The sequence below is a fragment of the Photinus pyralis genome, unplaced genomic scaffold, assembly GCF_008802855.1.
Source record: "Photinus pyralis isolate 1611_PpyrPB1 unplaced genomic scaffold, Ppyr1.3 Ppyr1.4_LG4, whole genome shotgun sequence".
Taxonomy (NCBI): domain Eukaryota; kingdom Metazoa; phylum Arthropoda; class Insecta; order Coleoptera; family Lampyridae; genus Photinus; species Photinus pyralis.
In genome coordinates, this window is record NW_022170511.1 from 38,496,875 (window position 1) to 38,520,929 (window position 24,055).

At 37.2% G+C, this 24,055-nt stretch overlaps 1 protein-coding gene across 2 annotated transcripts in view; it reads left to right on the forward strand.

Annotated features, from left to right (window-relative positions):
- The window catches only part of LOC116169532 (signal-induced proliferation-associated 1-like protein 1), a 49,800-nt gene that overhangs the window by 23,368 nt on the left and 2,377 nt on the right, over positions 1 to 24,055 (forward strand). The window contains exons 2-5 of one of the 2 annotated variants that reach the window (XM_031485637.1): positions 17,204 to 18,365; positions 18,513 to 19,016; positions 22,620 to 23,123; positions 23,172 to 24,028. In XM_031485637.1, coding sequence (XP_031341497.1) covers positions 17,213 to 18,365; positions 18,513 to 19,016; positions 22,620 to 23,123; positions 23,172 to 24,028 — 3,018 coding nt within the window. In that variant the 5' untranslated portion in view covers positions 17,204 to 17,212. Of the gene's footprint in view, positions 1 to 17,203; positions 18,366 to 18,512; positions 19,017 to 22,619; positions 24,029 to 24,055 lie in introns of both variants that reach the window. The other variant, XM_031485636.1, reaches the window with a different exon arrangement.

Sequence of the window (24,055 nt, forward strand, 5' to 3'; positions counted from 1 at the left end):
CGTGGTGGCCGCCACATAAGCTCGAATTTTTTGGAAAATTATACAATTCCATGCGAGAGGGGTTACATTTACACACGCAAGTAAACAGTTTCTTGTTGCCTTTTAAACATAATCAATCAAAGATAAAAAATATTTGGTGTACCACAAAGAATACTAGCAATAAATGACCGCCTCTTATAACAAGTTAAAAAGTAATCGTAAACGATTTACATAAAACGCATTTCAACTTGCATTCATTTCCTATTTGTAAGATGCAACTTGTTAAAATTGTAAAAATCCGGCCACAAATATGAAAGAGCGTTGCATAATGTGCAATCCATTTTGATGTCCTACTTCAATTTAAGAAGAATTTCATTTCAATGCTTTTCTAAATAAGAAAGTTGGAACTGCGCATGCGCAAACCTAAATTTTGAAGCTAACGTTAGATTTTCTATTGTTCCAAGTGGCTATGTATCAAATTTCATTTAAATCCCTCCATAAATAAGAAAGTTGGCACTGCGCATGCGCAAAACCAAATTTTGAAACTGGCGTTAAATTTGCTTTTATTCCAAGTGACTATGTATAAAATTTCATTTAAATACTTTTATAATTAAAAAAGTTTGCAATTCGGTTTATAAATGGTCGAGATGCGAAAAGGGCACTGTGAATTTTGAATCGATTCGACTCAACTTTTGGCATTGCGTATTATATGGCTAAAGCTCTATGCCCATATTGAATTTCATGCAATTCAGTTCATAACTGACGGAGATGTAAGAGCGATCGGACATTTCTAAACAAAGTTATCGTTCACACGGACAGATAGAGGGACAGACAGACAAAGGAACAGACAGGCAGACGACAGACAGCAATGCAAAATTATAAACGATCTCTAGGATCGTTAATAAACGGCAAAAGTGTAAAATTATGGAACATGTAAAAAACGGTTTTTTGTTTTTTTTATAATAACTTTTTTTGTAAGCGGTACAGAAAAAATTCCTTCCTTGGTGCAAGACTCGACACCATAACGAACCACATAGCGGAAAAAGTAGAACAATAGCTCTTAAGATAAAGAACTAGTAGCGTCTCAAAACGAGCGGACGGACGGACGGACGGACAAAGTGGCCACAACAGCGCATTTTTTTATATTTTGAAATGCGCTAAAAAGGACGAAGGGTAAATTTCCATGCGCAATAATTAAAAACAAATTTTAAATAGCGCAGTTGTAGTCAAATTGCTAATAATGTCATTAAGGGTTGGAGAATAAAAGTGTTCATTTGAAGAGAAATCATGATCTAGCTTTAATTATACCATCTGTGAACTAATACATTTTCCCCGAATGTTCTGCTGACTCTTTCACCATCGCGATCCTGTCCCTTCCGCCTGGTTGCAATAAAACGGCCACAGAGAATAATGGAAATACATCTTGATCATGGATAATGAACTAAATTCGGAACACGAAATTCTGAAAACACGAAATCCGTGTGTAGTATTTGGGTAGGTGCAGCTCGTCTTCGGGCACTTCAATTGCCAAATTGGTTCTTTACTTGTTCGCCCACCAATTCGCCAACTTAAAAATTAAGTAAACGATTTTTTTGCTTTTAAAATATATTGACATTTGAATCCATCTTATATTCACTGATGAGTCATTCCATTCGGCTATCTATTATATTCGCGATCTATTTTGCACAAACAAATCTCTATTAATAAAGTTCGCAGTGGCGTACCCCATGCGGTTATATAAATAACACATACGTGAGGTAAACGTAACAGATTGTCCTCGAGTTCGCGTGATTCACGTCAATTGGCAACGGAAAAAAATTATGATATTGTTAATAATCGCAGTATCCGCCGCTTCCTGTAATTTGATTTGTGACGTTTCGGCGGAATAATCACGTACAAATTGACCACATGTAAAAATTGTTCTAATAGGCGAACGTATATTTAATTAGGTACAATAAATAATTGGCACGTGCTTCTGTGTTTGTTATTTCTGGGAAAATTGTTTTTATTCCTCTCTGTATTTTGCACTTTGTGTGCGCAATCATTCAAGCCTGGGTTTTATAATTGGATCACGTGTGCGGCAATGAGTATAATTTGAGGGCACCATTATGTAATCCAACTTGTTCATTGTAACGTAATCTATTGGTAGTACTCTCCACAATTTTTGTCAAGTTTACTTGGTTAGCGTTTTTATCTAGCATTGTTTATCTTTATTGAGAGGTTCTTGCACTTTACTCTGCATGTCATGTGTTATCTTTTTGGGAATGTGCCTGGATTTGTTTAACATGCATTTCATTTGGTTAGGTTAGTTTAAGATTATCATTTATCTTCCAACTCCACATGCTTATTCTAATTTTAATGTTCCATCCTCTATTTTCCTCTGTGAGCACCAAGAACAATAAATTAATGACATGCGTTTTGGTAGTAATTTTCACAATGTGATGTCTTGAGAAATTGTAATGAAAATCCAGACATTGATACTCTCACACAAGTTTCAAATATTCTTATCGTATTTAGTTTGCATTGAAATTTTTCGTTGGGCTGTATCTAAAAATCACTAGAATCCTTCTGAACTAAAACAATATTTTCTTTGCTAGGTAAATAATAAGTTACTTTATAACTTCACAAAATTGATGTTATCCTTCGTACGTAATTAGGTAATTTTTTTTTATGTCTTACGTGGGTTGTATAGGAGAATAAAAGTATCCTTCGGTATGAATATAGAAATCTATTCTATTCGCAAAATAATGGATTTGATTTTTCCACGGAATTGACTCAAGCTAATGGGAATAGAGTTCTGAAAATGCGTATGTCAGATATATTTATGGAAGTTGCTGTATTCAGAAATTCCACCGCAAGATGATAGTGGTCCATAGCCATTTTTTTTAGTCCTCATTTTTCCCCATAAGGTTTTGACAGCTCTTTAAGACCGTAGTGGCCTTGTTGACCGCCATGATGATGTGAAGCTTCCAAGTTAGCCTCTTGTCCAGTACGTTTCTTCTTAAAACTTTTCCCCATATGTATTTCCCTATACTGCTCTCTCCATCGTTTTAAGGATGAAAGACGATAGACTGATAGGTCGGTAGCTCTTGGGTTGGTCCCTGGGCCGCTTGCCTGCCTTAGAAATAAAACACGCGTCTACCTTCCTCCAGTCCTTGGGGATATAGCATAAGGAGTAGTGCTCCCCCTAAAAAGTTCTACTGAAACTGCCGTTAATGTCCCAGCTCATTTTGTAAGGTGAATGGGGGAATAGAATGAAGAAATTGTTCACTAGCTTTCTATGTCTGAAAAATGACACTAACTAATGATTCACGGTCAGTTTCTCGCTGAAAAAAATGTCGCCGGTCAAATTACCATCTGGAAATAATCCATCATCATAAACTGCCCTGTCCGCTGGAGGAAAAACCATCACTGACATTGAACCTTTGAATTTTAGCTTAGAGAAATACACTTGTTCTCTCATAATACAGGCCATTTGTGCTCAAACGGGCATCTAGCGGGAAAGTTGTGGGGTAGTTTTGATTTCTTTGATTCTATATGTTTTTTGGGGTGCTGAATCCGAATCTGAGGTTTGTCAACAAAATTTCATGACGCAACATTGAAAAAAATATAAAAGAAGTTGAAAAAGATATTTTTTTGGCAGTTTTGTGCTTACAACATGAAAACTATCAACTTTTCGAAAATAACCTTCCTATTCAAAATGAAAGTACATAAAATTTCCTACAGACCCCACTATTTAGTTTTTTTCCTTGATGAACCTTTCGGGGTCGAGCGCCAATTGAAAATTGGAGTATTTCGGCTGTATCCGCAAATACTCATCTTTTATTATTATTTTGTTATTAATCTGTGCAAATATAAATCCGTACTTTTCATTGTCTACGGGTTTCCTCAAAAGATTTTATAACTGTTCCGTCTGGTAGAAAACTCTCCCACTCCTTCACAGATGAGCCAAGTTCCATTACGTCACCGTGTACCCCCGTTTGCAGTCTAGAGGCCCTCCTCCCCATACACATGCATACACAAGCGCACAAAGTTACACAGATGGACGGAAGGACAGTCCAAAATCATAAACTCGCTTTTTGTCGCTGGTTAACATGTAAACAGAAAAGAAATAAATCGGGTTCAGTTGTCAGCAGACAAATTTAAGCTGGGGTAACTGCGTTACCCCACTCCGACCGAGGAGTATGTAATTCTTCATAACACCGGAGCAAGAGGGATAATGCCGTTGAATAGGAAATCAGTATACCTCTTTTGCCTTTTGAATTAATAATGACCACAGTGCCACTTTCCCAAATTCAACAATAATTATCCAAACATGCTAAGTAGGGTTTGGTGATTTCTTTATCTGGTTCGGAAGAGAGTGGGAATAGTTTTAGATAGCACAGTATAAATATTATATATTATAAATAATATAATAATATGATATACTGTTGTTCGTTAGAAATTAACTTTTCATACAATTCTGGACTACAATAAACACCTTGAACGTTATGAAAATGAGAAAAAACCACCCTTACATATAAAATTCAAATACTATTAGGTAAATGCAAGGAATTCACTTATTGACAACGCTTAATATTAATTTAGGGTTTTAGTGCGAAAAAACTATGTTTTGTGGAGACAGCCGAAATACGCCAGTTTTCAACTGGCACTTGAGCCCGAACGGTTTATCGAGGAAAAAAACTAAATAGTGGAATCTGTAGGAAATTTTATGTACTTTAATTTTGAATAGGAAGGTTATTTTCGAAAAGGTGATAGTTTTCAAGTTATAAGCACAAATATCTTTTTCAACTTCTTTTGTATTTTTTTCAATGTTGCGTCATGAAATTTTGTTAGCAAACCTCAGATTCGGATTCAGCACCCCAAAAAACATATAGAATCAAAGAAATCAAAACTACCCCACAACTTTCCTGGTAAAAATACAATTTAACTGGATTATCAACCAAATATTTTGAATTGTGACATATCCTTGGTAAGGCGTATCCCAGTTGTGTTGCCATTAATATTTCTGGGCTTTAAGGGTCCGAGTAGGGGTTTCACCGTGAAAAATTGCAGTCTACATACAATTTTCTTGAGGGTCAATTTACGTATTTTTTTATTTAAAAAATCCCAAATTCCCATTCCAAAAAATATATCTAGTTTGACTTCCGGGTAAGTTGAACGCATATTCAAAGGATTTTTCATGGGAATGTGAGTGTTCCGTATTGAATCACACCTCTTCGAATTCCACTGTTATCTATGCCACTTATCACTCTGCAAAAGGGAGGAGGAGCGTTTACTTTTAAAGTTTAATAATGAATGTGCGACTTCCCGAAGTACACGTCGAGGGTGTAGGTGCCATATGGTAAATTAATACGCTATTCACTTTAAAACCCATTAAGAATATTAGATACCTACCTGTTTAACTTTGCGTCTCATGTTTTATGAAACATAGAGGGTGAAAAACCAACTGTTGCGTTGCGTGCAAAACTGAAGGGTTGGGCTATTTATTCTCGACAAGGGCGGCAACTCCAATTGATAAACAAAGAATCGAGGAATTTACTCAATGAAGCACCTCGCGCAGTTCAACCAGGTTCAATTCAATAAAAAATTTATTCACAATTGTTTTAATTAAAACTTATCAGTTTAATGTGTTTTAATTATTACAAAAGCGGCGACCTTCGCTTTTATTATTGTTATGATTATCATTAGAACGATTAAGTGAAAAGGTTATTTAATGGCCACACCCTAGCATAACCTAATTAACTCAGGGCTAATGAATAAGACCATTTCACAGTAATCATCCCACTTCCCTAACGGGATTATAAACAAAATATCTACTTTGGTAAAAATAAATTATCAACATTTGCCCACACTGATAAAACCCACCAGCCTGATCTATTTATACAGAAACGCTTTTCAAGTTACCGCCCGTTTTCTATGCCAGTAATTGACTATTGAAACTAACTATTATAATCAAAATCAAAATAGTGAACTGTAAACGGCACTTTTTAGGTCGTAGGGTCACATTTATTATCGCGGTAGTTTCGGAATCGTCCTGTTGTTTTAATTAATTCAAACAGTTACAGATCGACGTGGCTGGGAAAATTACGAAAATCTGCATTGGGAATTTTAATTTCCATTTTCACTAGTAGATCATATTTAAATCACCTAAGTCTCATTGTTGTAAATGGATCCGGAATTTCTAAAGATGAATTGAAAGTGATGAATGATAGCTATTTGTCTAAGAGGAGAAAGTGACGTTTTTCGCAGTTCGAGCTTAAAGTTTACACAGAATTGTAGAAATGCTTTCTTTATATTTAACGTGATTTGCATAATACCCACTGCAATCCTTCATTTGTAACACTGTCAACTTTCATATGAGAGATTTCTCATAGTCATTGCGTAAATATGTTGAAATTCCTAGCGTGGAGTCTCAAAAAGGTTTCAAAAATATCTTTCTTCTCTCATTATATAAATTAGAGGCGGATTCTAAACGAACCGAATCTATGAGTTTAGTAGCTTAGATATCTAGACTGTGTATAAAATAACGCGTCTCGGTTCGATTTTTGGATCCGATTTAAACAAACTTTCTTCAAACTACATTTCAGAGTAGAGTAGAGCCTAACCTCCATAGTCCAGACGTCGACCAGAATTATATGGCGACATAAATTTGGTCTCGGTATAATCAGATCAATACCTCTCACAAAGAGAATGAGTACAAAACTACCGGAAGCGCCATTTACAACGCATCAGTTACACACAATAATAATCAATAACGAGCTGGTCAATCAGAAAACGGTATACGCAAGAGTCATCGTCATTAAAAACAGCTGGGTTAATTGCCAGTTTAAATTTCACCTCGCCCATCAGAAACATTCACAAAAAAATGTTATCGTAAAGTTTTAGATAATGCTTTGAAACGGTTAATTTTAACCCTAAAATGTTTATTTTTACACGTGCTTTTAGGCCTACACGTGTGGCAATCAACCACCCGAAAGCTAATACGCCTTGTTTACACGAAGATGATAACAATATTTGTGCATCGGCCTTTTTTATGTCTGGGGATTAGAGTCGTCGTCGGCATCATCGTGTTCGTCTTTGCTCTAGTTAACAACTTTGCATAATGGCACCTGGTGCATAAGGTTAATAAGTTTAAAAAACTTTAACTGGGTCAGAAAGCTTATAATTTACTTGTAAAATCGTGACCATGTGTAACTTTTACACGATGGTGCGTTAATTGGAAGATAAACAATGCGATGTCATCTCGAGAGCATGCCTAAAAATTGCGGTTGCAACATATTTGGCGGAATAACGAAGGAATAATAACAAACCTGCTATGTGGGAGGCTAGGACATGGCAATGATTCACATTTTTTTACATTTTGCTAATGGACGGTTTCGCATGAAATTAATAGGAGATGAATCCATGAGGATGATGATGAACCTGTTAAAATAAGGAGCTAATAGGGAAACGTCCAGTTGTGCAGTAAACTGAGACTAACTAGTGTGCGATTTTTTTGAAGAGATTTTATTTTGTAGATTGCCGGAGAATTGACGGATAGGGATGCCAATTTCTATTAGTAAAATTAAAAAAATTTGTGGTTCCAAATGGAATATATACATTATCCAAGGGAGTTCATAATTTTGCGATTTCTGTCCGTCTGTCCGTTAGCACATCTCGAAAACGAATGGACTAATTACGATGAAATTTTGCAAGTGGATTCTTTACCAAATTTGTAGATCGGAGTTCGTGAATTGGCATTGTAGGCCAAAAACATCTCAGTTAGTTATGAACCGAATTGCATTAAATTCAAAATGAGCATAATTTTATCCATATAATACTTAATGTCAGGCTATAGCCCAGGAGCTTGTTTACTACATTTGTTTACAAATTTTTAAAAACGGTAGATGCTTGAAGTTTGAACTTGAGGTAGAAGGAATTCTGCATGGGGGTGTAAAGAAGAAATTTGGGTCAATGAATTGGACTTTAGGAGAAAATCTGATTTGATCAAAATTGCGGAGAAAATGGGGTAATTTAACGTAATGCAACAAATCTTGGGAAAAGGAGAAGACCTTTGGTGGATTCATAATGGAATTTTGGACGAAAAAGGAAACTGGGCGATTCACGGACAGTATACGAAAATTCTTAAGAAATTCTATCAGAGGAAATTCTTACGAAACAGGGAGACAATTTTTAAGGAGATCGTGCGTCGTATAAAAATTGGGACAGAGTCAATTTTGAAGGACGAAAAAATTGTTAAGGAATACATAAGATAATTATAACGAATGCAGCAAAATGTAATATTCCCTCCCTTCGCATAGACATGGGCAAAATTTGAGTCAGTTCATGGAACAATTGCGGTCTATGAAGATAGAAAGTAAGTCCTAATGAACTACAATTACTTATTTTCTATAGAAATTGAGGAAATTTAAGTCAATACAAAAAGGGGGAAGACGTGGAAAATTTCTGGAATTCGTGAATTAGGTTTGATACGTCAATGTAATCAGGAAAACGAATGCAAAAAAATTGCCGTTAAGCTATACATTCGAAACTATGAATAGTTATTTGTATAAAAGGAAAAGGAAAAGAACACATTCCTTGCGAGGAAATATTGAAGTACTCTGCTTCATTTGGGACTGAGTCAAGTAGTGTTATTTTACTGACGAGTTTTGTATTGAATTTTATTTATTTTTATAAAATCTTAATTTTCATATTATATTTCATATCCAGTTTATTCGAGTTCTAATTTGATGGCGGACCACCTCAAAAAAATCCATATTTTCCAGTTTTCTGAAAGTGAAATTCCATATATTTGACCAAGAATGGTAGGTAATTGGGTGTAAGCGGTCAGTCAAAACAGAGGGTGGTGCATTTTTGGAAATACCAATCCAAAATTCGCAATTTTTCATTTTTTCAGAAGTAATGAAATAACAGCAATAACGGCTTTACGTAGTTTCAGGGTATTATTTATAGAGGATTAAAGAGACCATACTAAACACCCTGTATATTTAATGCATCGTGGCAAAAGATTTGGAATTTAACTTTATTTTTGGCACAAGACTGGGTGGATTAAATTTCGTCTGTTGATGTGGTTGAGGATACCGGAAAAACATCAATTTTGAGACTTTTGGGGAAGTAGCTCCCAAACGCAACATTTTGGCCTTTCTATGCATTTGGTTTTTTGATCTCCTGATTACCTAATCATTTTAAACGTGGTGGTATACTTTGTACATAAGAAACATGCCTTTCAAGTCAACAATGATTGAAAGAAACTGTAAATTTCAAAATGGGAAATAAATACCTAAATTTTTTGACAGTGAAGTTCACCATGTCGTCTTACACTTCAAAAAGTAGTGTCAGTATCATCCACGCCACGCCAGATTACGTAAGAGTGGTTAAAGGGTTACGTCGCATCTTAAAAAAAAACAGTTTCGCAAGGAAACTGCAAATTCTCGTGAACTATTCTTTATAATATTTTTGTGATTAAAAATTAGTGAAATACAGGTTTCATATTGTCATACAATACACCGCTTGTTGGAATACACATATTTATAATATGGGATAAAGGTGCCATGTACACGATTTTCAAATAAACTAACAAAAATTAGAAGCTCCCTAATCTCACTTCACCGGAAATTATATTCATTAATGCAACATATTGTATTATGTCGGTCCGGGTTCTGCATTCATGAAAAAGTACCAAGTCATAAACTTTAATTGGTTCATTTTTATCTCAATCCGTCAAAATACTTATCCGCTCAGTGATTCAGCTAATTACGGCATTAAACCCCTAATCAAAAATATGGGTTAAAATAAGTTTTCATTGGTGCATTTTTTAAGAATCACAAAAATTTGAAATCCGCTTTAAAATGGTTTAAACCTCCTCCGCCTCCTCGTGTACTTTTTATGTCAGAATTTTTGTAATAAGTACCTAGTTCCTGGCCAGAGTATTCCGGGGAGAGGGAAATTTTTGGGGGCAAATATTGCGGAGGCAAAACTTCCCGACGTAAATTTATACGAGACGAATCTTCTGGTGGCAAATATTCTGAAGGTGTAATATTTCGTAGGCGTGTCTTCCTACAACCGAAAGTCTCAATATTGCACCTAAAAGACAAGATACTTGCAAACTTAAAGTGACTGATATTTTACTCATTACCTACTGATTGATTTTTGATGTCATTATTTGATCTCACTATAAGATGCATAGCAATTGTTTCTCAATGCAGGTCAATTAAAATCAATCCGTTAAGGGTCAAGCTTTCCTTAACGCGAATTTTTCTTGGCGAAGGTGCATTCATGCGGTGGCAAATTCTACATTTGCGAAATGTTTGGGGCGAATTTAGGAGACGAATATTTCGAGGGAGAATTTTCCGAGGCGAATATTTCGGGAGTGAATCTTGCTACAATTTTTTTCTTAAACTATTCTTCATTGCTTCTTAAGCGTTGGATTCTTAGATCCCTACCACAAAATATTGTAGGTGAACTATTAAAGAGAAGTAAAGAGAAATAGTAAAGCAAATCGCAAACAAAAGAGACAAATACGCTTTCAATGCGACACATAAATTAATAATCGGGGGCGAGCTTTAAACGTGTTACCCCCTGACCCTTCATGGTACAGATTCAAAGTTTTCTAGGTCCTATCTTACATTTTTAAATTCGCGTGGTTCGGAAAGTAACATCTATCGCCGTCCAAAACCTTTTCGGTAGCTTTCTAGGCTCGTCTAGCGTCGTAAAGAGCAGAGAAAGTTTTCTAAAGTCCTAGAAATAGCATTCTAAGCTTTCGAGAGATCATAAACGCGTTTTAGAGCCTTATAGAGGGTTTTAGTCTCGGTTTTAGTGTTGCATTTCCCCTTTTAGACACCCATGAGTTGCCGATAAAAATTGTTACGATCTATGACACTGCCTCAGGGGGTTGACTCCTGAAGCCCTTAAATCTAATTCTTTCTTTGCCATGTTACGTATGTCGGAGAGTTTTTGAGTTATCGTGCGAACGGTGGGCCTTTTTGGTAAAATAACTGCTTGCATGATCCATTCTGGTTCAGAACAAAGAGCGAGGTTTGGAAAATCAGGTGGGATTTAAAATCCTTTCCAAAGCTACATTAAAATCGGCCATGGTAGTCGGATTTCGTTGGAAAAACTCCAACCGTTCCAAAATCGTGGACTGCTCTGCCCATTCGTATCTTTCGCACGGTTGTAGTTCAAGAATGTGCGTCCCACGTTTCACATTTAAATCCATTTTGCGAACAAAACTATTTTACCTGCACTTCGTCTGGTTTCTTCAGCGAGATGAATCACGGCAATAGCGTTCAACGAACTAATGGCCCAGATTGTTGTTGGTCGTTACATCTACTTATCGTTGCCAAACAAAACGACACTCGTAAGTAAAAAAAAGGGTAACACAAAAAACTGATCTCCGTACAGAAGCGACGTTTATGATCGCCAAGCCGTGTACTTCTCATTAATTATCTCGGCGCAATGTGAGTTTTCTAAATTTGTATCCGTTAATTGTTTGTTGTAAGGCACTTTTTATGAACTGTCTTCGAATTATCATCATTAATAATGGTTAAAATGAACGCCACGCCGTCTGTCAGATTATGTTTCTTAATCGAGTAGTAGCAGCTCTATTAAGATTCATTACGTACATGGAAGAATAGTCTATGCTTTCTAATTGCGCTTATCGAAGATACAATGCTCGAGTATGTAAATCCAGCTAAAACCACCGTTAACACCTTGACGTATTTAGAGCAAGCAATTTTTATGTAAAAATTTGATTAGAAGAACGGAATTTCAGGTATGCGTGCGTGTGAGCCTGGTTCTTTAGAGGTGTTTGGGTGAGTCACGTTACGATAACCCGTATTCTTCGGGTTTTAGAACTAAGACCACCACGGATGCGTCATCCGAATAAATTGATGTAATAAACACGTACTTCGTCCAAGGAAATAATAATTGCTTCTTACGGCATTGTAACGATCTCCATTACGTTCGTCGGGGTACTTAAGATGGCTTAGCTGCATATAAATAGAGGCACGTCCTTCAGTTTGATTTTAAATCCTCGATGCCATTCGCAATATGCAGCAAACGACCGGAAGTGGAACCGGACGGAAATTGTAACTGGCCATGCATATCTCCACCCACAGATCGCTCGCTCTTTAGAGAAACAACGTTAAAATCCATATTTAATGCACCTATATACACGTTTTACAGCCCAAAAGTGTAAGGCGAGGCAGATGTTCCAAAATCATTTTCAAAGCAGATGGTCCACGATTTTAACCTTTTCATCACCTTGCAGCTTCACATACAAATACTATTTTTGTGCTTCCACCAGTCCCATAAAAGACGACTTTAATTTCCCTCGAACTGCTCCTTTCTTTGTCCTCACATTTCAAGTGTCCTAGACTGGAACCATGAGTTGCGTCTATTGTCATTAAAATTTATGAATTCCATTCAATTAAACGAGACAATTCCGTTTGTTTGTTGTGGTATTTCGTCTTTTTAAGACATTGCAGCGTTTACTTCGTTAATTAACGCTGGCTTCTGTGACCACAATGGTTGCTCAATGTTTTGCTCTTGCTAAAACCGTTTCTTTGTTATGAAAGCGATTTTATTTTAATATAGACTGTAAACATAAAGAGGGAGACTGTTATTGAATTAAATAAACCTTCGCCCTCATTCAATTTAAGGTGGCGCTATGTGTAATTGTGGTAGTTTAGCGTATGGCTGTCTTTGATCTTCACACGTTCATCGCCCTTCAGGGTTTTCTGCTATTTGTCTCCGAGCAGAACCCACGCCATCTCAGATCTACTAAAGTTTGAGAATTCAGAGCTGTAGCAAAGAGATTTTTTGTAGGATGAAGGGGCAGGGTCACTTTTCACACAGTCTTAGGTACAAAGATATGTAATTTTCAAAATAATTAAAATTATTCAATGGCAACGTACCTATATTTTCTTGTTGAAGTCGAATGCCGAGCTTTGAGTATTAAGTGAATTACCACGTCCCAAAATTGTCAACTTTAATGACAATTATTATTTTTTTCAAGTGGGGAAGTTGAAAGTTGAAGTGAAAAAATCCCCCCTTCCCCCTCCCTACCCATTACTCCACCAATAGTTTTGGCGATGGGATACCATGAGCTATGACCGGGTGGTACTATGCATTTCCAGGCTATATAATATTTTTTGACAAAAAAAAATTAGTTACCGGATGAAACCGGGTTTTTCAGACAGGTGAAATGAATAGAAATTGGGAAAAAATAATTAAAACAGCTGAATCTTTCCGCGGGTGAAATCACGGGGGTTGAAAGGGGAGGAAAGTGGTGTTTTGCAAATTGTGGCAAAACTATTAATTTTAGACGAAAATGTTAAATGTAAAAGTTATACAGATTAAAAAAATGAGCAACTTTTGTATCTGCACTATTTTCACATAACCTCCAATTTTCTTAGAAAAACCGGAAAAACTGTTTTTTTCGTTTTTTATTCTTATTTTTGCGAAAAAATGTCGTAGGGGTTTGAAATTTGGAGGAAACATAGCTTGTTATATGATAAAAAAGATGATTTTTGGGCCTGTAAAGTTGAACCGTTTCCAAGATCTCACGATTTCTGAAAAAAAAACACCTCTTTTTCGAGGGGATGAAAAATCTATTTTTTTTCATCGTACAGAGGTGCGCGGGGTAGCAAAATTTTCGGGAAGACTTATATTTTAATAAACAAAAATAAAAAAATATTATTCCTATAGCAAAAATTCAAGAAAATCGCCATAAACTGGAAAAACAGTTTTAAGACGGTTTTTGCCATGATAAATCAACATGTTGGATGTTAATAAAGATTTTTTCGAAATCTGTCTTCTTGCTTCTTTAATGTTTGCTTGAATGTTCTCTTTTGTTATCTTATGCTCAACTGGTTTAGTTAAAACATCTTTATTATTTATTTCTTCTGCATTTTTACCGTAATAAAAGCAATTCGAAATAAAATCGGATTATCTTGCTTCCTGATCCCTGAACAATTCCTTCCTACCTGTTTTATAGCTGTTGCAATTGCGTTGGGCCTGTTGAAAACTTTATGAGGATTTTATTCATAATTCCTATAAAACGATCAACAGGACCAGCTTATTCCCATAAGCTGTAAAACAGGCAGGAAGAAGAGTTATTGAACAAAAACAAATTGTTCGAGAGGCAAAAGAATTCGATTTTACTTCGAATTGCTTTTATTGCGGCAAAAATCAGAAAAAAGAAATAATAAAGATGTTTTAATTAAGGCAGTTGGGCACTGGGAAATAAAAGAACATATTTTAGCAACATTAAAGAGGGGAGAGAAGACAGATTTCAAAAACTTTTTATTAGCGCGTTAATTTATTTGCAAGAAAAGCTATTTACCTACTGTCAAAAACGGTATATCTTAAAACTGTTCCCCACGTTTTTGCCGCTTTTCTTAAAATTTTTCTATTGGAATAATATTTTTGATTTTTGATTATTAAAATGTAAGTCGTTACGAAAACTTTGCTACCCCACGCACCTCTGTATGATGAGAAAAAATAGATTTTTCATCCCCTCGAAAAATAGGTCGTTTTTTTCAGAAATCGTGAGATCTTGGAAACGGTTCAACTTTACAGGACCAAAAAATTATCTTCTTTTTTATCATAAAACAAGCTGGTTTCCTCCAAATTTCAAACCCCTGCGCCATTTTTTCGCAAAAATAAGAATAAAAAACGAAAAAAACAAATTTTCCGGTTTTTCTAGGAAAATTGGAGGTTATGTGAAAATAGTGTAGATACAAAAGTTGCTCATTTTTTTAATCTCTATAACTTTTACATTTAACATTTTCGTCTAAAATTAATAGTTTTGCCACAATTTACAAAACACCACTTTCCACCCCTTTCAACCCCCGTGATTTCACCCACAGAAAACTTCAGCTGTTTTAATTATTTTTTCCCAATTTCTATTCATTTCACCTGCCTGAAAAACCCGGTTTCGCCCGGTAACTAATTTTTTTGAAACTAAATTATTTTAGAGCTATTTAGCCTGGACTACGACAAATTTAAGCAGAGCTTAGCTTAAGCGTCCCTTAAAATCCATGGCAACGATTATTGAGACCATGGTTTCCATGGATTTTAAGGGACGCTTAAGCTAAGCTCCGCTTAAATTTGTCGGTGCAAACGGGCATCAGTGATATAAAGTCACATTAAAAGCCTTCTACGGTTTCTATGGTAATTAAGAAATTAAATTCCGGATAGAAAATTCTAATTCATTTCTCTGGAAAATTGTGTAGATTGCAAATGTTTCACAAAAGGTTTATAAAGAGATTCTATACTGGAAAAAAACTGTCATTTGTATAGGGTGTTCAAAAAGTAATTGTTAACGGTTTTTGAGTTGCGATGTACTCAACAAAAGCCACGTTTCATGTTTGCAATAATTAATTAATAATATAATTATGGGTATATCGACAACCATCGATAAGTATCGATATTTCTAAACTAAAACGGCGATATCGATACATTCATAATAAAGTATTGATATAATTGTCGAATGTTATCGATACTATTAGTTTGTAAAACGCAATACAACCACTAAGGTAATTTATTGGTGAAGGATCTGCATTCGATTTTTGAAATGCTTGGGGCGAGATCTGTGAATGTCTATGCGTATATCAAGTAGATATTCAAAACCGCAAATGCGGGGCGTGATTTCTTTAATCAATATCCGCATTTATTTCGGTAATTGAGTGTTTCTCATATTTCCAAGCACGTACAATGTACAGTACGCAACCCAATTTTCTTATATTATGTTATCAAAAATCTCTAAACCTTCCCCATATAGTTTTATTCGTTGAAGTTTTTAAAAATAACAGCGACTATAGTTTCGGCGTACTGCCATCATCAGGCGATGTGAAAGTTAACAGGAAAACAGTAAATTACAAACGTTGAAGACGGATAAGACGAACATGTTGTTTTTTTAATTATTAACTGGCCGAAGCCAAGTGAAAAACCTGAAGGGTGGTTAAAACGGAAAGGTTGTCCTAAGTTTCAAGACGAATTAATTATCAAGCCTTGTTAAGACAACCAACCGGGGGGTTGAATTTTTACATTAAAGTTGAAAAATTGGGTTAACACATTTCAAAAGAACGGGGGGGAAAAATAAACTTATAAAAGTATTGAAACTATTAAGATGACTACATATTTAAATTATTTAAGTAAAGTTTAAATTCGAGATCATGCAGACGGCATGTCTCGAAATGATGTTCAACTTTAATGTAAAAATTCAACCCCCCGGTTGGTTGTCTTAACAAGGCTTGATAATTAATTCGTCTTGAAACTTAGGACAACCTTTCCGTTTTAACCACCCTTCAGGTTCTTCACTTGGCTTCGGCCAGTTTATAATTAAAAAAAAACAACATGTTCGTCTTATCCGTCTTCAACGTTTGTAATTTACCGTTTTCCTGTTAACTTTCACATCGCCTGATGATGGTAGTACGCCGAAACTATAGTCGCTTTTAACTTTAAAAACTTCAACGAATAAAACTATATGGGGAAGGTTTAGAGATTTTTGATAACATAATATATTTCAACCCCCATTTCGAGGAACGATGGATCCAACTCAAAAAAAAAAAAAAACCAATTTTCTTAATGGATCTTGCTCACTTGAATCGCAAGTTAGTACTAGTACCTTAGTGATTATACATTAATTATCAAAGTTGGTACTTCAAAAATCAAAAGCAAGTAGGTAATTGAACGAATAAGAGTTGGTAAACATGGAACATCTGGCGATCGAGATTACACATAGAATAAGCTGTTGTTTTTAATAATCCTCGAAAAATATTATCTCTATACTTAATCGTTCTCCAGTAAATACTAGACCTGTCTTTGACTGAGATTCTGACATTTGATTAAAAACCTAATAAACTCCGAAAGGGGTCATTGAATTTGGTCCTTTGTCAATATGGGCTTGTTACATATGGTAGGTATATAGGTCAATTGTGCAAAATTTGAACCGAATCGGCCCAAGCGTTTGGCAGTTCACGCGGACAGACGGGAACTCCCTTATAAAGCCTCCACCGCTTTGCTCTGGGATGACTTATTGTACGCACCCTATTAATCCAATCAATTTATTCCATTTTCAAATTAAATTAAATTACTGAACATAAAAGATTGACCTCCAAAAATACGGCTAATATTGATAATTTTTTTAAAGCGATCGAAATTGTACAACTTCCACTTTAGCTCTTTATGGGAATCTTACAATTTTGTTTTGTTACAGCGTGATGGGATGATCGGGTTAGAAGAATGTGGGCCTGCGCCCCCTCGAGCGCCGCCTTCTTCAAATAGAGCTCGAGAGCGTACGGCCCAAGCGGTAGATTACTACAACACCCATCTACAACGAGCACGTGTGAATGCCGGTCTATCAGCGCCACGCTCATCATACAACGATCGACATCATCATCACAACGTCATACCAAAACGTCAGCATCTATCGCCCGACCTTTTGTATCGAAGTAACTCCAGCCTGGAGTTGGTCGATCATCACGTGCGACCATCGAACACCTCTTCGCCGACGCTTAAACGCGAATACGGCAGTCACGGCTCGATCGACATTATCGATCGTCCAGCACCGATTTCGGGGACGAGCGAATCGTTCTTTGCCATGCTGCAGGATTACAGACCGACGGTACTTGGCGCTAATGGAACCGATCAACGATCGCCCGGACCATCGGAGTATCTCCGCGGCAAAGTCGACGCCGAAAATAGTTCAAATTCGTTAATAAGTGACGACACACTAAATTCGCATCCTCAAAGTCCGAAGTTACGCGTCAAGCTTCCAAAATTTTGGGGTTCGGGTAGTGTTAGTGGTAGCTCCTTAAAAAGTCAAAGACAGGCGATGGATGATAGTGTCGTTAGTTCGTCTACAATTAATTCCAGTATTTCATTACCCACAGACTCCGACGAAATTCAACGGAGACGAGCGTTTGTGCATTACGACTGTCAATCGCTCACGACTAATTTAAGTTATTCCGTCCGTATACGTAAGAATTTATTATCGAAACGACGCAACACCACAACCGGCGCGTCTGCTGCGTCTATGATCGCTAGGTCGTCAACGCCCGACGGGGAGAATGGGGATGAGGATTCCGGCGATGGGCACAGCAACGATTTGGTGGAGAACTGTCCGTTTTTTCGCAACGAAGTCGGTGGCGAGGAGGAACGGGTAGTGAGTTTGACCAGGGTACAAAATGGACAACAGAATCCGAACAGAAGACGACCTTTACATCGACCTCCATTAGCATATGGAGTGGCCGTTTTGGAATTTCCTAATGGTGAGACGCACTGGAGGCACTCTACCTGTCCCTACCAAAGACTACCTAGGCCCATCGAGAGTGTGGACCAAGGCGCTTTGTATTACCGAAAGTATTTTTTGGGTCAAGGTAAGTTGAAGTAAATAAAGCCTTTGTCGAGATCAACGACCACTATGTCGCGTTTATAACAGTACGCCTATTTAAAACATCTTACAGCGCGTGCAATTTTGATTGGTCATTTTAAATGCAAATAAATAACTTCCTTCTTTACTTCAGACCATCAAAACTGGTTTGGCATGGATGAACAGTTGGGTCCAGTGGCATTGTCGATACGTCGTGAAAAAGTCACTCATCAAGACAATCACGCGAATCCCCTGATGCAGCATCAGTATCGTCTTATAATCCGCACATCCGAACTACTTACGCTACGCGGTGCTATTCTGGAGGACGCCATTCCGAACATAAAGCAATCGAGTGGCAAAACGATGAGCGTTAAGGAAGTGCTCGAATACGTCTCGCCCGAAATACAAATTAACTGCTTACGATTGGGCAATCAAAGTCAGCAGCAGATGGAAGAGCAGCTGCTCAAGCTCGATGAACAGGGTTTAACTAGCAATTATAAGGTTGGTGTGATGTATTGTAGGGCAGGTCAGTCGTCGGAGGAGGAAATGTACAATAATGAGGACGCGGGACCGGCGTTTCAAGAATTTTTGGATACGATCGGAAAGAAAGTTAGATTAAAGGGATTCGATAAATATAAGGCTGGATTGGATAACAAATGTAAGTTTATTTATTTTGTAATTGATTTACAACCCTTCCGCGTCTTTGAAATTATCTACAAAATCAAACCTGTTTAATTGGTAACTTCAATGAGCCAAATTCAAACTAACGACTGCGAAGCAAAATGTACGCGTGGTTCAATTGTTTATAAAAAAAATGGTGGCAACTTAAGGGGACGGGAGGGAGGGAGAATTCGAACAAAAAAAAAACCTTTAGGACGTCTGTTGGCGATATTTTTCTATCTGGAGGTTTTTTGTTAGAAACTTGTAGAGTGTACCCCATTTTGTCGTAGATAGACCTTTGATTTCGCACGCCAGGGCCGTAGCTAGAGGGGGGACAAGAGCTCTTGAAATCCATTTTGCCCGCTCTTGAAAATTGCTTAATATGACGCAATGAAGCATGCTCATAAATTGACAAATATAAAGAAAAGCTCCTGGTATTCGGAATTGGACAATTTCACGTTTGTGTATAAATTATTTTCTCTGTGAAAGTGGCCGTATTTGGTCGTTAGTATGGGGCTTCTAAACTATACGCGATAGAAAAAATTGACCTCGCAGTCTCAATGTATTTTTTAAAAAATAAATTCGATGTTAAAAACCAAACTGTCCTATTCAAATGGGACTGAGTAAGAATTTTTAACACTACTCCAGGAGGGGCGGGGGTTTGTATGATCATGATCTATTGAAACAAGACGGCGGAAAGATGGGATCCGATGGGATTGAGCATAGATTCTGTTTTTTTAATCTATGGATTGTAAGTAAGAATCTTCAGTACTATCCTGCGCGGTATCCGTAGAGGCTAAGGGTAATGCAAACGGCAATATTTTTCCGTCAAAGTCGCCATTGAAGCAGGGGTAGGCGCGGCTCTTCGGATATGGTTTTTCGGCGCTACTTCGAATGTTACACTGATATTCTAGGCCAGGCCCCAGAGGGTTTGACCTTGCAAATTTCTGAGACAAAGACCCATGATGCAGGGTTTATGTTTTTTGGGTCGCTGAATCCGAATTTGACATTTGCACAAAAATCCGGATGACGCGGGAGCCGCCATCTTGAAAAAATGGCGGAAAATCGGCGGTTTTTCTACAAAACGCGAAATAACTCATTTGGTATCGGATTTTTGGCGATGAAACATCAGTAATAAATTAGAGTACATAAAATTTCCTTTGAGATGAGCCCTTGCTGATGAAAATCGGATAAAAATAACGCCACTACAGTGCGACGAAATTCGGCCCAAAAAGGACGTTTCGCAATTTTCAAAATTTTACGGAACGGAACTGACGTCATTCACGAGCAGTAAGCTCTGCGAATGTGAGGATATTTTGAAGAACATCCAATTGTATCCCTAATTTTGGCAATCATCGACGTAAGATTGTTCTTTTAGTGTGGTTTTTTGATTTTTTATATCCTTATTGGCTGTTTCGTCAGAAACTCGGCATTCGTTATTCAAATGCATAATTGGGCAGCATTTAACGAAAGAGAACCAACTTTTTTGCTACATTTCAAAACCATGTAAGCTGAACTTAGCTTAAGGGTAGCTTCAAAATCCATGACAACCATTGTCTCAATAATCGTTGTCATGGATTTTAAGCAACGCTTAAGCTAAGCTCAGCTTATATTTGTCGGTGCAAATGGCCATTAGTTATGTTTTTCCTTTTTTTCTAGTGCGTTTTCGGTGATTGAGCGTTCAATATGGAACCAGAAAGCATAAAAAAGTGTTTCATTTGTGAAAAAGACTTAAATAATGATGTAAGTGTAGTGCTTCAGCGCGGAATAGAAACTCTTATAAATTCCGGCAAAAAGCGAAAAGACAACAGTTCGAGTTTAGCAAAAAGAATCGAATGGGGACGCTCCTGACGGGAGGGTCCAGATAGAAAATTTGGAAATTTAAATAGAAAATACCGAAAACTCTTTATAACAATTTGTTACAGTACAGAGGTTGACAACCCTTGTTCGTATTATTAACTTTTTTCAATCACTATCGTTACTTGACAACAACAACAACAAACCATCCTCTACAAAACCAGAACGACCACCAGCATGATCTATAATGTACCTCTGACCATCCCTATTGGATTGATAAACTCCCGATACTTCATCGGATTGCCAGCATTTACTCACTCCATACGATGGGTGGATATAAGTCTCATCCAAGTACCTATATACTTAAGTTTCTTAAATACCGAAAACGTCATACTATACTACGATGTCACTTTCCTACGTTTATCACGACACTTTTTATATAAAAAAATATCAAAAAGTTTCAACAATTCCTTGCTTCCACCCGTATAGTTGATCTTTTCTTACATTTTTTCTACGAGCACGTTCAAAATTGGCACCCTCGTTGGTACCTAATCTACGGTCCTAGTGTATACATATTTTTTGTACAGTCCTTAAAATACACAGATTAACTTAATTTAAATCGACACAACCTGGGCGCCAGGGGTTTTAGTGAGTAAGGCCTTTTTAATCATTCAATGCATAAATCACGTTGTAAATTGTGAATAAAAATTTTAAAACTTTAGATATGATCTTGATACTCATTTCACCGTGAATGCGCTAATTTCGGCGAAAGAAGTAGGTTCGGGCGATAAAAGTGGAGGACTGCAAAAATAAGCAAATTTTCGATTTTATCTTGGATTTTATCGAAAAAACATTGGAATGATGTCAATTTTCGTCTGATTTAAACACACTTGGGCTCATTTTAAAGGTAATTGGATGTTCTTCAAAACCTACTCACGTTCGGAGAGCTTACTGCTTATGAATGACTTCAGTTCCGTTTTTTTGCGCGCGAAATATGGAAAATTGCGAAAACTTCATTTTTGGGCCGAATTTCGTCGCACTGCAGTGGCGTTAGTTTTTATCCGATTTTCATCAACAAGGGCTTATCCCAAAGGAAATGTTATGTGCTTTAATTTATTACTGATGTTTCTTCGCCAAAAAACCGATACCAAATGAGTTATTTCGGGTTTTGTGGAAAAACCGCCGATTTTCCGCCATTTTTCCAAGATGGCGGCTCCCGCGTCATGCGGATTTTTGTGCAAATGTCAAATTCGGATTCAGCGACCCAAAAAACATAAACCCTGCATCATGGGTCTTTGTCTCAGAAATTTGCAAGGTGCACCCCTGTTTTGAGCTCTAGGGCCTGGACTATTCTGATACAAATTAATAATAATTTCTCAATGCACTCTCGTTTGGCATTTTCCACGGAAAAATCTTTTAGATGTGTTCTGATCGTCGATGATTATTATGGAGAATTTGGATCGTGTGATTCCGCGATTTACATTCGCGCCTGACAAAAGGAAATGGAAACAGAATAAATAAGCCTTTATTCCCTACGGAATCTGCCACATTCTTCAGAGGGGATTTTTCAAATTTAAATACGCAAAAAGGATTTTAAAAATCTCTCATTACTTGCGAATTGCTAAAAATACCTACACTTAGCTATAAATAACACAAGTTCACTGTTTGGGCTTGGGGTAAAACGTGAGTGTGGTTCTAGTAAACTCTTAGCCCCCTTCGAAACTTAAATGTTTTTTGTATCAGAGAACAAACTGATAAAAATGCAAGTTTATTTCCTGTGGTATATGGTTTCTTTTTGTTTCAGCCGACTCAACAGGACTATACTCGATCTACTCCCAATATCAAGACTGCGAGATTATGTTTCACGTTTCAACTATGCTTCCATTTACACCAAATAACAGACAACAACTTCTACGAAAAAGACACATAGGAAACGATATAGTTACGATAGTTTTCCAAGAGCCTGGCGCTCTACCTTTTACTCCAAAAAATATTAGATCTCAGTTTCAGCACGTTTTTATCGTCGTCCGAGCGATAAATCCGTGTACTGAAAACACTCATTATACTGTAGCCGTAAGTAGATCGAAGGACGTTCAAGTTTTCGGCCCCCCGATTAAGGATGGCGCAGTTTTTCCCAAAGGAAAGGCGTTCGCCGATTTCTTACTCGCGAAAGTTGTTAATGCGGAAAACGCCGCGCATAGATCTGAAAAGTTTGTTACGATGGCGACGCGAACGAGACAGGAGTACCTTAAGGATTTGGTGTCGAATTTTTCAAGCACGACGCCTGTCGACACTGGGCAAAAATTTTGTAAGTTGACAGTTCCGGGATATTTCTATCGTAACTCTTTTATTTTAGCGATATTTAGCAGTAAGAAGAAGGATAAAATTCGACCACGGTTTATACCAGACGCATGCCAAAGAGGTGCGATTCTGTGGCAGGTCATGCTGGACGATAGCGGTCAATCGCAGCAGATTGAGTGTCTTCTTGGTATTTCAACGGATACCTTGGCTTTGATTGAAGAGCAATCGAGGCAAATTGTGTTTGTAACTCCATGCAAGTCGGTGTTGGGTTGGTCGCCACAAACAAGCAGTCTGAGGATATATCACCACCAAGGTGAATGCATGACCATCCACATGCGCGACGCACATTACGACAGAGATGAACTTATGGAGATAATGGAGCGGTTGAAGGCCGTAACACCCGGCGTTTTAGTGCAAGAATTGTCACTAAAACGTAACATAATGGGGCAGCTAGGTTTCCACGTGCAACCCGATGGTATAGTCACGCTAGTCGAAAGTGCGGGTCAGGCTTGGCAAGCGGGGCTACGGCAAAATTCGCGTCTAGTTGAAATATGCAAGGTGGCGGTTTCAACGCTAACTTATGACCAAATGGTCGATCTACTTAAGACTTCCATGCTCGTTACTCTAACTGTGATACCTCCAATGTCAGATGGATCGCCTCGTAAAGGCTGTGCATTACAAAATTGTAAATATAACGAAGGTAACTATGAAAGTGATTATGAAAATGGTAATACGGATGATTCTAAGAATAGAAAGGCAGCACAATTGCAACAAGCTGTACCTGGTAATCATAAAAAGATTTATGAGAGAAGCTTCTCTCCTCCTAGATCGAGTAGTAGTTCTGGATATGGTACTGGTAGCAGTAGCAAATCTTTTTTAGGGAATGATTCGAGATTTGCGTCTAATCCTGAGGTAAGTTGTCATTTATGGGAAATGGGA